Genomic DNA, 14,241 nt, shown 5'->3' with positions numbered 1-14,241 from the left:
AAGACAATGCTACAAATGCAGGCAAGCCTGAAACGGTAAAAGAAACATTCCAGCCGTTTTCTACTCGTTCGCGTTCGTATTTGCGTCGATGGTGCCGGGCACAGACAGCTACAAGCTAATTCCAGGCAAAATACACCGCGATCGGTATACACTTTGCGTGCCTTTCATAGATTGTAAATAAAGAAAGTATGCATTTGCGTAACGCTTCATTACATATACAATTGTTAAGGAATATATGCTACACTTATACTGTGCTGCGAGAACGCGCAAACCACCGCGTTGCCGCAGCTGGTCGCGAATGGTCGGCACCGCCTTTCGACGCCACTCGCGCACGGCCGCCATCTTGGTGGCGTCTCCGCGGGCACGGCCTCGAGCCACAAACGAGCCAGTTCGCTAATCATGACCAAGCAGCGCGGCTGTGGAACACAACGTGCCGTGCGCGTCACTCTGCCTCGGTTAAAAAAGCGACGCGTCACGCGGCCGCCAGGCCAAGCGTGACAGCCGCAGCGAGCCGGCGGACTGTGTCGTGCGGCGCAAACGAGTCCCGCTCTGCCGGCTCGGCGGACGGACTCGGGCCGCGTTCTAGAGCGCGCGATGCCGGTTGAACGCTGCGGTGAACGTGTGGCTGCACAACGTTCGTTCCTCAACAACGTTCAGCAGTTGTTAAAAGGACGAGCATCTGATACCCGAAATAATCATTTGAATTACGGCTTCTCACCCTTATTTGGCCCTGCTAGAGAAAATTTTTATTCAAGTTCTAAGCTTTCTCTTACAGGCTATATGCTTATGCTCGTGTTATATACAAAATTATCAAGCATTGCGTTGCAAACGTGTTTTGTCCTCATTCTGTTAGCTGTCTGAAATATCTGTATGCTGCACATTTAGTTCTGCCGTTGAGCATACTGCTTTATTAGAAACCTCCTTTCTACAATATTTCGTTACGTCGTTACCCCAACTACGTCGATGTAATAGCACGACCAAACGCCTGCCGAAGCCTACGATGATGTCTGCCACTTTTCTGCCATTTTTATTGAAACCTGTGACGAAGCCTTGCGCAGAGAGAAAAGAAAAGAGCAAAAAACAAATAAGCAGTGGTGGTATGATGAATTCTGAAGCCACGTGAATCGGTGCACCAGCTCGTCACGAAACGCTAATGTTGCTCTCGCTCCAAAACTTAGGCAAGAAAATGCAGAGGGATTGGCTTTAAAAGTAAACGAACAGGCTGCAGCTACTGCAGCGTCTATGGCTATGCGTTCAACATTAACGTCAAACGCGAGTAGCACTGCTTACCCACATTGTGGCATTTAACTTCACCAAATTTACCCAACAAAATGTGTTTCGCAAAATTACTCAGTCTGACATAAAACACGCTATCTAAGCTAAGTGACGACGTAGCACTGCTACGAATCCAGCATCACAGTTGACACGGCGCGCACCGCAGATCATACAGGATTGAAACAGGCCGATTATTGAAGTGGAAAGAAGAAGCATTTAATCGCATACACCCGCATCGCGTCCAGAATTACCCAATGCTGAGCGAAGTTCACAAGCATTGCGGAGCCCGCCGTTTCTCACCCGTTTAAGCAGAGTTGCGTACAGCCACTGGTCCCCGTGACAATTAACGCTTGCTGGAAGACAGCTGCGTTCATATATCGACGCGCTCCGAGCTTTGTTCTGTGCACAAATTTGAAGAATGACGCCTCCTTCCTAGCCATCCATTTAATCGAACCAATGCTTGATCAAGCGCTTACCGTGCGCTAATTGCCGTGTTCTCCGGCCTCGTTTCTTTTCCCGTTCGCGTATAAGTTGCGTGCACAGACTCGCATATGTATCACTGCGTCTAAGGAAGCTACGGCCGCCCGCAATAGAGAGTTTTAGGTTAGGGCACGCAAGCGGCTTGCGTCCCCTTATCTAGAACGCTCTAATGGCTGCGCTTCGCGCAGTGCTCCCGAATAGCAAGCGTTAACACCAACGCTACAGCATCCGCGCTATACCTTAAGCACTTGTCAACATACTGAAATTCAAGTATTTCATATGTTGGACGGAGCTTCTCATAACGTTGTCTCCCGTTTCGCAAGACACATTTCGTTTTTAGCGACTCGTTTTTTTTAGCTACTTCGACAGTTCTTATGCTTGGTGGGACCCAGCTTCCCACTCGCTGCGATGCCACGCCACGAGCGCGCTTGCGAAGTGCTCTTCCCGCCGGGGCTGCAGTGGATGCTCACCATATGCCGTGTCCCGGGATGTGGACAGACTGCCCGCATACTACGAAATAGTTCATATTATGGGCAATATGTTCTATAGGCCACTTATGAAATTTGTGAAGAAGGAGCGCACGCATTTATTTAAGTACGTCATGCCCTATGGCGACTCGCGCGGTGAAGAGGAACAGCTCACTGCCCGCCGACATAACGGCCCGCGTGGTGACACTGAGCCGGCTCTCGCTCCGCCCGCGTCAGTGACGCAGCAACGCGGCGTGACCGGCACGCGTCTTGCCCAGCAGCGGTGACCGCGGTGGTGGAACGCCCTCCAGCAGGACGCGCGCGGTAACCAAAAACCCTCGGCTGGCGACGCCGTGCCCGGCGTGGCTGACTCAGTGGCCCGCTTCCTAAACGGGTGCGCGCCAAGGGGAGACGGCGAGGGGGCCGCGCGCACTCTCGGCGGTCCCGGCGACGCCGGCGGGACGGTGCGCCGCCCCTGCGGCAGCGCGACCGAAACGCCGGTGTGAGGACGATGGGCGAGAAGTCGCGTTATTCCCCGCTTCCCACTCGATATACTCTAGGCGGTTGGGGACGACAACTAGCGGGACGTCGGTGAGGTTGCACAGCTATAGAGACAATAGAGAGTTTTAGAATAGGGGCCCCAATAGTTTGGGGCCCCAAAGAGCTTTGCGGATGTTAGCGTTGGGGCACGCAAGAGTGAAGAGTTTTAGAATAGGGTTTTACGTTTGCGGATAGCGTCTTGCGCTGACAGCGCCACTACGGCGTCAAAGAAAAGCTATTAGAAATTATTAAATAAAATATACCATGTTATGATAGGAATAGCAATTTTGACGCTTGTATTCGCGTTTAATTACAATTTAGAGGTTATTCTGTAAGCAGCAAACAATGATATGCGCTTAGTTTTGAGCAAACGAACTTTACGTGCCTTCACCAGCCTAACTTCACCTACACGAGCCTCCGTTGAGTGCCGTGCATGGGTCTTTAGATGCTGTACTTTCTTGAAATGCGCCAAGAAAAGAATCAGTATGATGAAAGCAAGGCACAATGCTGCCCGTGTTGCTAAGAAAAAAAAAACTGCTCAGTGGAAAGAAAAGAGGAGCTGTCACAGCTCTCTTACATCTAATCAAGGCACACGGTTCTGCGGCATCACAATTTTTTCTTTCACTTCTAGACATCGTATATGCGAAGGTGAATCGAATTGCATCCTGGGGTCTCACGTGCGAAAACCACAATTCGATTATGAAGCACGCCGCAGTGGGGGGCTCCGGATTAATTTTGACCACCAGGGGATCTTTAGCGTGCCCCCAGTGCACAGGGACACGGGCGTTTTAGAGCGCTAACTCTACTACTCCAGACACAAAGCCCGAAAACGCATGGGTCCGTAAATCTGACCTTCAAGCTCAGCCAAGGTCAAACTAGGACTTAGCCTGCCACTACCGGCGGCTGCTGCCGCGTGGGCGCCCATATCTTGAAAGCTATCTGCGATGTGGACAAAGTGCACCGTGTGCTGGTAGCTTTGTATGCGCTGTGCTTTTAGTTCGCGTTATAGCGAGACGCAACATGAAGGTCAATTCGCTCGCTGCTGCTGCCGTGCCGAGCAGCGTCTGTGTGTTGTGCTGTAAATTGTAGATGCAGTAGTTGCTGACGGCGCCGAGCAGCGTCTGTGTCCTTTCCCAAAGCAAGCAAAACAGTTCTGTCGCTCGACAAACTTGGTCTAACCGCGTTCAACCACGGCTTCTTTTTTTTTCTTTTTGCATTTCGCCCTCGTGGAAATGCGGCCCCCGCGGCCGGGATTTGATCCCACGACCTCGTGCTTCAGCGCAACACCATAGCCGCTACGCCACCGCGGCGGGTTGTGCGAAGGTGGATTCCTCCCACGCGTCATAAGCGATGACCCATTTGAACACCTTTCAGCTAGCAGTACTGAAAGTTTATCATTATCACTCGTGCATTAGGAAAGTTGCTCTTCCGTATGAAGTTCATATGCTCTCAAATAGCTTATAGAGCTGGCGTTTGGCCTATAGGGTAATCATTCGTCTGAAAACAGACTTTGTTGCTGCCGCTGGTATAAACAAGACAGAATACAGTGAATGAGTTTTCTCAAAAAGCCGATAACTCAATGATATATTGATGAGAGAGTTAATCTAAAACGCAAGATGCCTTTGGTTGTGTTGCTTCTATAGTTTATATTTGACTCTAAGCGACGCAGAAGATGCTAAGGTAGCTATGAAAATATCGTAAATAGCTGACATCCTGCGCGCTACGTGAGGCTATAGGCGTGCAAAATACGAGAAGGCTAGGGTGCAATGGACATAAAAGAAAAAGGCAGTACCTTATAATGACCCGATTTCAGTGCAAGTTTTTCGTCGCAGAGTTACAGCTCACAGGGAGTCCCAGAATCCCTGGAGGGTCGAAAGTGTAGAAGTGATTTATGCGACGCTGATGGGAATAAGGTTCGCCATGACGAAGCACCACGATCAGTTCGAAGGCACGTGCCCGCTCTCGGCGGATCGTTGTTGTTCGCGGACTCTACAGGCGCGTTCGACGCAACACGCTGTGCCCGGTTTCTTGCAGGCAAAATAACGGCTGCATGTGATCGAAATGAAATTTCCAGGCAGCAGATAAAATCGAAATGTGTATCTCAGTAAAAAAAAAGTAACACATTCCGGTGTGCAGAACTATAAAATAAAACGCGGATACTTCGTCTTTCAACTTCTTCCTTCGTCGTTCTTATTTTTCACAATGTTCTTTTATTTATTTATTTATTTATTTATTTATTTGTTTATTTATTTATTTCAAGTCGCTGAACTGTGCTTCCTAAAGAGTTGCAGAAAATAGCGTCTCTTCCTCTTCACAATTTCTCTCTCCTTCATTTTTTCTTTGCCGGATTACGCATTTCATACAAGGCTGCACTTCCATCGCACGCTTCGATTATCCTACATTTAAACCGAGCAATGTCTCGGTAAGTTTATCTGGAACCAGAACACGAGCGCAAGGCCTTCCGCGTAAGAACGTGACTGATGTCAACGAGACGTAACAAAACCACGTCGGAACTTTCTTCCGTGGGAAACGGACGACGGTGTAGAGAATCAATCAATCAATCAATCAATCAATCAATCAATCAATCAATCAATCAATCAATCAATCAATCAATCAATCAATCAATCAATCAATCAATCAATCAATCAATCAATCAATCAATCAATCAATCAATTTTATTTACCAGAAACAAAAGGAACTGGAGGGACACCTAGGCAAAAAGCTGTCGCAGCAGCTTGACGGAGGCCCAGGGTGGCGTGGAAGGGCAAAGCTCCTTCACAACGACACATTCTCACATATTTGCACGACTGCGATCGCATCTTCAAAGTTGAACGGACACCTACGGATCAGATCCTGCGATCTGAGCAACAAATATATATCACTGCGCACGTGTATGTCAGGTCGCGGGTGCGGCCCCCTCCCGACAACCTTGCGTTACTGCTGCACTGTGCTGGCGGCGAAAACCCGCTCCATCGATTGGGTCGCGCGTGGCTTCCGGCTCGTGCGCGTGGCAGCCTTTGAGAAATCGGGCACAGCTCCTCGCTCCGCGTGCGCGCGCGGGCGATTTTCAAACGATCGCAATAGGCAGACCGAGGGAGAAGCGACGCTTTGCTTGCATCCAATGCACCTCGTGTGCATATAGACACCGGTGAGATGCCCAAGTGCGTGGCCAAATTCTAAAAATTATGGCATGTTACGTGCCAAAAGCACGATTGTGATAATGAGGCACGCCGTAGTGGGGAGCTTCCGAAAATTGAGTCACTTTAGCATGCGCCAAAGAGGGTGAAGGCGAAAGCCTACGCGCTCAAGAGACATTCACAAAATTACTTGACATTCTCATTCGAATGCGTTGTTACTTCTTATTACTTGATTTCGCCCGCCGAAGGTCGTGGGTTCGAGTGCCTGAATTAACTCCATCTTAATTCGGCATTTTTTTTCTTTTTGCATGATGAGCGGTATCGGAGCCAGCCGTGGAAGACGACGAGCGCGCGGGCAGTGCGCGTGCCTGTGCGAGGCGAGCTCACGTGACTTCCTGTGCCGCACGCCGCGTTTTCCAGACCATCGGGGGCGGGGACCACTCAAGGCTTTCGCCTTAATAATTTGGACCACCTGCGGTTTTTTATAATGTCCATCTAAATCTAAGTACACGGGTGTTTTCACATTTCGCCCCCATAGAAATGCGGCCGCCTTGACCGGAATTCCATTCCGTTCGATTAGCAGCCCAACACCATAGCCACTAAGCAACCACGGCGGGTGTGGTGAAATTCTAAAAACCGTAATTAATTACTCAAGTTGCGATGAACTTCAGTAGAACTGGCGGCTGCAGGCGGATAGCTTTAACAGTGTCTCCACAGGGTATGTAATTGTAAACTATAGCTTCAGTGACATCTGCGAAAGCAGTAGCGAAATAATGCATTGACGATCCTTCTGGAATTCTGCCTTCTTTTTAGCACCTTGCTCTACGGCATATGTGAGTATTGAAATGAGAGCCTGGGTTCCCTCCTCGTGTAATAAATTGAAATATATTGCCCGGAGTTCTTTGCTTCCTGTTAACGGCGCACACTTGATGCATGCCTGAGTTCGTACATATCTACAGAAGCTTTTACCAGAGGGCGCACACCTGGGTCGCTTGTTAATATAGTAAGGTTCGAATCTTTTGTCACGTGAGGTGATTGCAGCAGCGCACAACACCTTTGTTGATTGAGGCCGGCAACATGGTCATAATGAATTACTGTTCCGGCTGAACCAACACTTTCTTCATTGGAAGCCCTGTTTTTGTCCCCACTGTCGTCTCCGTGGCACTACACACCGCTGTGTTGCACAAGAAAGCATCTGTGATCACGAGAAATGTGCGCGTTTATGGTTGTACAGGTCGCGCTACGGGGAAAGTTTCCCCGTAGCGCGACCTGCTAATCGAACAGGATGGAATTCCGATCAAAGCGGCCGAATTTTTATGGGGGCGAAATGTGAAAACACCCGTGTACTTAGATTTCCCGCGCTGTCAGTCTTATAAAAGGTGCACTCAGGTTCGGAACAGGCTTCGGAACATCGAAACGCGTGTCGCTGTACTGCGTTCTCGTGGCCGCCTTGCGAGCTCCGGTCATTTCTTCCACGTGGTGGCGTTGCTGGGTTGTTGCAACAGGCAGGTGGACTGCGCGCCGTCTCTGTGGCCTTCCATGGCGAAGCCGTGATTCAGATTAAGTGCGGCGTACCATGTTCACTCCAGAGCTTGCGCTTCATGATGTTCCGACGAAAATGAGAGTGATTAGAGCGAACTGTCACAACGAATTGGAAGGAGGTGTTAGTGGTGTCGAGTTTAATATGTGGATAATGTTGAATATGTGCGGTATAATTAAGCGAGTTGTAGGAAACTGCCGAGGTTCTGCAACTGTATTTTGGAGCATCGAATATTCCGCAGGACGCTTTTTCGGATGTATCGGGCATTCCAATAAAAAGCTTCGTAGAAAGCGTGTTTCTGGAGGAATACTCAAGAAAAAAGAATAGGTTGTAAGTAAGGACACCGTAGGACATCATCAAGTTTGGGCAAATTAGTGAACTTATATATACTTGCAAAGAGACTGCAGCTTTTTAAAGTTTTCGAGCTATAGGTGCATCAAGGTAAAACGTCATGGAAACAGAACGTGTTCTCGGAGAAACATGCTGGGGAAATTCTAAACTTCGTAGCTGCATTGTGGACGCCGTAGGAATTTTCCAAAGGCTGTCGTAGCCTTTAAAATGCTCTATCGTGCAGAGAATAACATTTTAGAATAGCACTAAGCAAACAGCTCTGCATTTTGCCTTTAAACCTTGCACACGTTAACAGAACACATGCTTAGAATCAACCGTTAAATGTAAAGCGTTAATTGCAAGCGGTTGCACATCCAACGCTGCCGGCGGAGACGGTCAAAAAGAGGGTGCACGAGGACTGTGCAACAGTTCCGCAGGGACGTGACACGCCTAAAGGAAACACTTTGGTGCTTAACAAGGGGCACGCCGTGGCCTCTGTTTCTGATAATTCGGTTTTTTCTGCAATATTGGTCGCGATTCTGCAACTTCGCAGCACTAGTGTGCCGTGGTGTATTCGCTATTGTCTGTTTGTGTTTCTCTGCAATCTTTCGCCGAAATCCCGTTAAAGACACAATGTTAACCGAAGCGTTATCTTTAGGGACAGTAAGGAAAACACAAATGAAACTGGCTGTGGAAACTATTAAAGACGGCTGGAAAACTGATGGGCAAAGAAGAAATAACATGCAATGAAGCGACTTTCTGCAGCGAAGAATGTAGTTTGAAGTATAAAATATATTTTAATGTTTACATGCAATGGAAGAACTTAAAGAAATAGCTCGGTGACATGTGCCCTTCCTTAATTGGGGTGCTTATATCACTGGTGTCCTCGTTGTCGTGTTGTTTTTTCATATCCCTATAAATTCTGTATTTTCGTTGCCAAAAGCACCATTCTAATTATTTCTCGTAATTATGTGGCCTGTCCACGCGTTGCATTGATTGTTGTAATATACTTTAATATGATATGACAGTCCTGTTTGGACCCTCTTGTGGTCTGCAGTGCGTACAAAATAAAAATTTTAGAATAATCGTCATCACCGAGCGAGCACGAGGCTGCTCATGATGGTCGCTCGCCGTACGAGTGACCCCCCCCCCCCCCCCTGCAGTGCATAACGTCTGAGTGCACAACGTTGCACACTTCCCTTCTTTCTCTTTAGGGTAGAGCGTTGTTTTCTTATCTATGACTCTTCCGTTGCTCGAATTCGTGACGCTTCCATATCCGCTGGTAAACAGCAACATCACTGCTAGAGCGCCCAATCCCGACAGCCATACGCTGTTTCAGTTGCCGCGGGTGTTCTTGGCGCTCCCCTCCATCCTGCGCACTGGTCCTCTCCGTCGCAACTGGGCGCATTCCTTGCGTCCATGGATTTTGGGTCACAGTAATAAAGACCGGCGTGCGGTCTTGACGTGTGCTTTTCCGCGACACTGCGGTGTTCGGTGGAGCAGCATCCCTCCCCGTTTGGGCCTTCGCAAGAAGCAAGGGACAGGACGTTTACAGCTGGCCGGCAGCGCAATGAGATTGTTTCGCTTCAAGGAACCAGAAATATAAGCTGGTCGTAAGCTTTCGTGTAATCAAATTATTGGTGTACGGGTCTGTTACAGAACTTGCCTCTCTCTGCTTTCTCTGTTTCATTTTCTGTTCCAAATGGCAAGCGACATTTTTGCATAGCTTGCCTTTTAGATGCATCCTTTGCGGACACTGTTAAAAAGCTCTTCTCTTTCTACTGTATTCAATCGTAAAACTAAGTAGCTGGAAGTTACATAACAGAATGCGTAGGTGAATATTAAAAATAAAAACCAGCACTTGGACAGACCCCGTGAACACGCAGGTCGCTCGCCCATGGCTCGAGAGTGCGTACGCTGTGAGGGAGCGAACTGCAAGCGCCGCCTCGGGTCGAGCTCAGCTGTGGCGCAATTACGCAGAAGACGCGCGATCCCGCGGCAGTGCCACGGTTGACCTTGGGAGCATGCGCCTTCTAATTCTCATCGGAGGTCACCGACAACACACACACATTGCGAATTCAAGTTCTGTTTACTGTTCACGCGCTTAGTCCAGAACTGCTTCAATCCATTTGGTGATTCACTTTGATTTAATATGTATTTCTCGACTGACATGGCCCGACATACAACGGGGTCCCAAGGCAGCAAGCGCCACTGTGCGTTTCTTACACGCCAAGGAAAAAAAAAAAACGTCGATGCTCGAATCAGAATTGCGGAGCAGCCGCAGCGGCTGCTCCGCCGCGAAACTTTATAAGGTGCGCCCCGAGCGGCAGAGGCTGGCGAGGAGCTTGAAGCGCCGCCAGAACGGACTCCGACACCGCCCGGCTTCCCCTTCCACCCGGCGCGTCTTCTGGCGTGGCCGTTAAGTTATTGGGCAACGTGGGCCCGGCGATCGCCGCTGTCTGTGTACGAGCCCGAGAGAGAAAGAAAGAAAGCAGGGGTGTAACGGCGGCGGTGTAGAGACGGGTGTGTGCGAGACGAGCTGGCCGCAGAGGAAAGCCAGTGTTAGATTGTTTACCAGACCCCATCGAGATTTTCGGACGGTCGTGTCGCCTTATTTTTAGAGCGACCCGCGCTCGACGGCACAGTTTCGCCGCTTGGCGCCGAGAGGAAACGCGGCGGCTGCTGGGACCTCGTGCGCGGTGCCCGACTCGGGCCGGTGCTGTGGAACGGTGGCGTTCTCCCAGAATATTTCAGCGCACACCCTGCGGCGACATGCACTCTTTTCTCGCACGTAAGGCCGCGTTTGACTAGACTGGCGTTGACGTTCTGAAGCTGCGCGTGCGTTTTCAAGGACGTCGGTGGGGTTCTTTACCGCAAGCCCAAGTCGCAGCACGTGGTAGTATTCTCATTCCACACCGACCGAAACGCAGCCTCCGTGACTCGTAACCGAACGCGCGCAACCTCACGTTTAGTAGCAGGACGTCATAAAGCTCGGAGACAACGCGGCGGCTATATGCGACACCAGCACGCCGCGTTTGACTGAATACACCGGCCGATGGTGGACAAACCTCGGATCCCCGACGTGGAATACTGCCGTGAGGCCCGTGGATAAGCTGTCCGCTATAGTACCTCGGATCCTTGCGATGGTTGCACTTGTTACTGTTTTTTAAACTGTCTAATTATCTTTAGTTGACGGGCGAGATCTGCACGCAATGTGTGAGCTGATGAAGGCATCTAGTCGAATGAAAGGGAATGCTGCAGTTCGTGCACATGCACGCAGAGGCCAGACCTTCTAACATAGTCGAAATTGTGTATTTATAATTAAACACTGCGAACAGCGACGCCGCTGTGCGTAAGGTATGGACGCTATAATGAATTATAAATGTGATGCGAGGTAACTTCGCGGAAGAAGAAAGTCCGTTGTCGCCTACTGTCAACGTCTGAGGAATTACAGAAAATGTAAGCTTCTAAAACGTAAAAGAGTTCAAATTCATATTGTATATTCTCATTTTTCTTTTCAAGATCAATCTACCACGGGGGACTCTAAAGGTCACATTAACAGAACTGGCTTCATTAACAGGGATGACGTGAGCATAAACGTTATTTATTAAACACAATTTAGAAATGCTATAATGAAGGCTTCGCCAATTTATGTAAACAATTCACGGTCGAAAATTTACTGCACATTCATCTGAAACGTGTAACACTGCCGACATCGCAGTTATTGCGTCACGTTAAGTTTTGCCCCGCGTCTCTTTTATCCGATGCAATATTCAAGTATTGGTTCCAATAAAGTTCTACCTATGAACAGCGAGAAGTGAAATACGCACTTTGTGAGGGACACTACTGCGCGCGAACTTAGACGTATAGTCATTTGTTTCTTTACTAACGCTCTTCTTGTTAAAAACGGTCGTTGAAATCCGACGGGCCACAGTATTATGATTCGGTATAATTGCCCACAGTACGAACGAACAATCCACATTCAGAGCTACTCCCAGCCAAGGACCAATGTCACGTATAGCGGGAAGGCAGTACGTGAGAAGGTGTCCAATGCAGATGCTTAAAATAAATTTACGTGCTGTTGTGCAAGGTTTCTAAAGGATCGCATACAGATCTACGAATTAAAAAAAATAAAATAAAGCTCTTAATAGTCGTTGTACGAGTAGTGCCTACGATGCAACTCTCCATTATGCGTGCACTAATATGGGGTGCCTAGCTTGGATCCTCCAGGCATTTTACATGACGACAAATCGATGGACTGGGAGCATTCTTTTTGTATTTTTGCTAAAGCACGGTCATCTTTGTGCGTCGTTTGCTAGACTGTAAATACTTAAGTACGCCTGTGCCAATTATGGAGAACAGAACTTGCGGTTCATTTTTGTTCGCGCTAATTTTAACCGTGTAGTTGAACACGCCGCGCTGAGAAGGGGGACCGCCGAACGCCCACTCACAGGACCAGATTCACCGGAGCAGTGGCCGGGGAGTCCCGTTAACGATTCCGAATGTCGCAGGTTCGACGCCCTGCCAAGTGCAGCGTTTGCAGAACGGCTTCAATCGTGTCGCAGTGGAACTTGGTTAGCAAGCTAGTCGTCCCCTGCCACTACCACGGCTTCTCCGGCGAGGTAACCGAATACGCACGCACGCACACGCTGCGCTGCTGCCACTCACAGAAGAAGACGGCGAGGTATTCCTCGGTCTGCAGAAGACTCTCGAGCTGCTTGCCGTTCACGTCCTCGATGACGTCGGAGTCGACGGCCTGCTTCGCTTTCTTCGCCCCGCTCGAGTGTTCCGGGAGGAGCAGGAGCAAGAGCGCGAGGCTCAGGAGCACGCGCCCAGCCATCTTCCCGCGCGCGACTGCCGACCGACCAGCGACGGCGCGGGATCGCGAGTCGCGACGCCAGGTGCCGCCGCCGAGCACCGGGGCGCCTCGATTCCTCCGGAGCCGCACTCGCCGACCGTCGCGCCAGCTGTGCACCTCGATTCTTCTGCGAGATCGCAGCACTACTCTCGTAGCCTTGTTTGGCTCTTATCCCCCGTTCTCGAGGTGGTCGGTGGTATAGCTGGACTTTCAGGGGCGATTCAAAGGCGTCGATACAAAGGCCGCGTTCGTCGCCCAGCGCTAACTACGATATCTCTTTGGAACGCATGTGCTATGTATAGCGCGATAGAAGGCTTGCATGGTGCGCTTGGGAGGGTAGCCCTACCCGCCGAACTCTCCCCATGAGACGGATGCGGCAGGAGAGGAGGATGACAGTCGCGTTCCACGCCGGCGTTCACTCCGTTGGAGACCACGAGACATATCCGACGAGTTGGGTTGCACGTATAGCCACCTATACAACCGCTAAGGATGTGCTGGTTAATAACTATGCTCTATACAAAATGACTCAATGAAATAACAAGCACTACCTAAATATCCTCACTGCAACAAAGCATCATTCATTTAATAAAGCGAACACAGTTTGCAGAGTTCCGCTGTTCACTTTGACAATAATCGTCGATGGTTTCTGCACTTTTTTTTCCTCTAGAGTTATGTTGCTCTCAATATCGGCGCGAAGACATCATATGTGTGCGACACTTCTCTTGCATCGATCAGCACAATGCAAGATTTGGGAAACTCTGTACGTGGAGTTACACTCCGGTTTCTCGATGACCATACTGCTGTCTCAGAAAAAGATAAGATGCATTGTAGCCGAGCGTCAGCTTGAGCAATATTCGCAACAACTGCGGAGCTCCCGTTGCATTGTTTGCAAGCTCAGTACTCAGGCTGCAATGAGGTGTGAAGGGAGCATGCGTTCTTTATTGGCGACGCTGTCGCCTCAGGGGATCTAGCTCGCATGTCCTGTCCGCAATCATCATAGCGAATAGACCGAATAGACATGCACTTTACTCACATGTGTTCGGGCAGAACCACAATACCGTCCAAATGCCGCTGCCAAGAACTGTGGCTGTGAGCTTGAGAAACAATGTAAAATTTGGAAAACGCGAAGGATTCTGTTATGATCGACCTCTCAAGTGTGAGAAAGATTCACGCGGGCGTTCCCATGTCGAGGTGATTTGCCTCGTCCCAGAAAAGATGTTAGGATCAGCCTCAACTTCGACCTCTCAAGCGTGAGAAAGATTCAAGCGGGCGTTCCCATGTCGAGATTATTTGCCTAGTCCCAGAAAAGGATTATAGGATCAGCCTGAACTTCGACCTCTCAAGTATGACAAAGATTCAAGCGGGCGTTCCCATGTCGAGATGATTTGCCTCGTCCCAGAAAACGATGTTAGGATCAACCTGAACTTCGACCTCTCAAGTGTGAGAAAGATTCAAGTGGGCGTTCCCATGTCGAGATGATTTGCCTCGTCCCAGGAAAGGATGTTAGGATCAGCCTGAACATCGACCTCTCAAGTGGGAGAAAGATTCAAGCGGGCGTTCCCATGTCGAGATGATTTGCCTCGTCCCAGAAAAGATGTTAGGATCAGCCTGAAC

General features: G+C 49.5%; 1 protein-coding gene across 3 annotated transcripts in view; it reads right to left on the bottom strand.

Annotated features, from left to right (window-relative positions):
- Positions 1–12,707, bottom strand: part of hlk (hulk) — a 120,428-nt gene extending 107,721 nt beyond the window's left edge. Inside the window, exon 1 of one of the 3 annotated variants that reach the window (XM_050169826.2) lies at positions 12,438–12,707. In XM_050169826.2, coding sequence (XP_050025783.1) covers positions 12,438–12,609 — 172 coding nt within the window. In that variant the 5' untranslated portion in view covers positions 12,610–12,707. The remainder of the gene's footprint in view (positions 1–12,437) is intronic. The other 2 variants (XM_050169824.2, XM_050169825.2) reach the window with 2 other exon arrangements.
- Positions 12,708–14,241: the final 1,534 nt, after the last annotated feature.

This window comes from Dermacentor andersoni, chromosome 6 (genome assembly GCF_023375885.2).
Source record: "Dermacentor andersoni chromosome 6, qqDerAnde1_hic_scaffold, whole genome shotgun sequence".
In the NCBI taxonomy this organism is placed as follows: domain Eukaryota; kingdom Metazoa; phylum Arthropoda; class Arachnida; order Ixodida; family Ixodidae; genus Dermacentor; species Dermacentor andersoni.
This window is presented reverse-complemented; position numbering and strand designations above follow the sequence as displayed.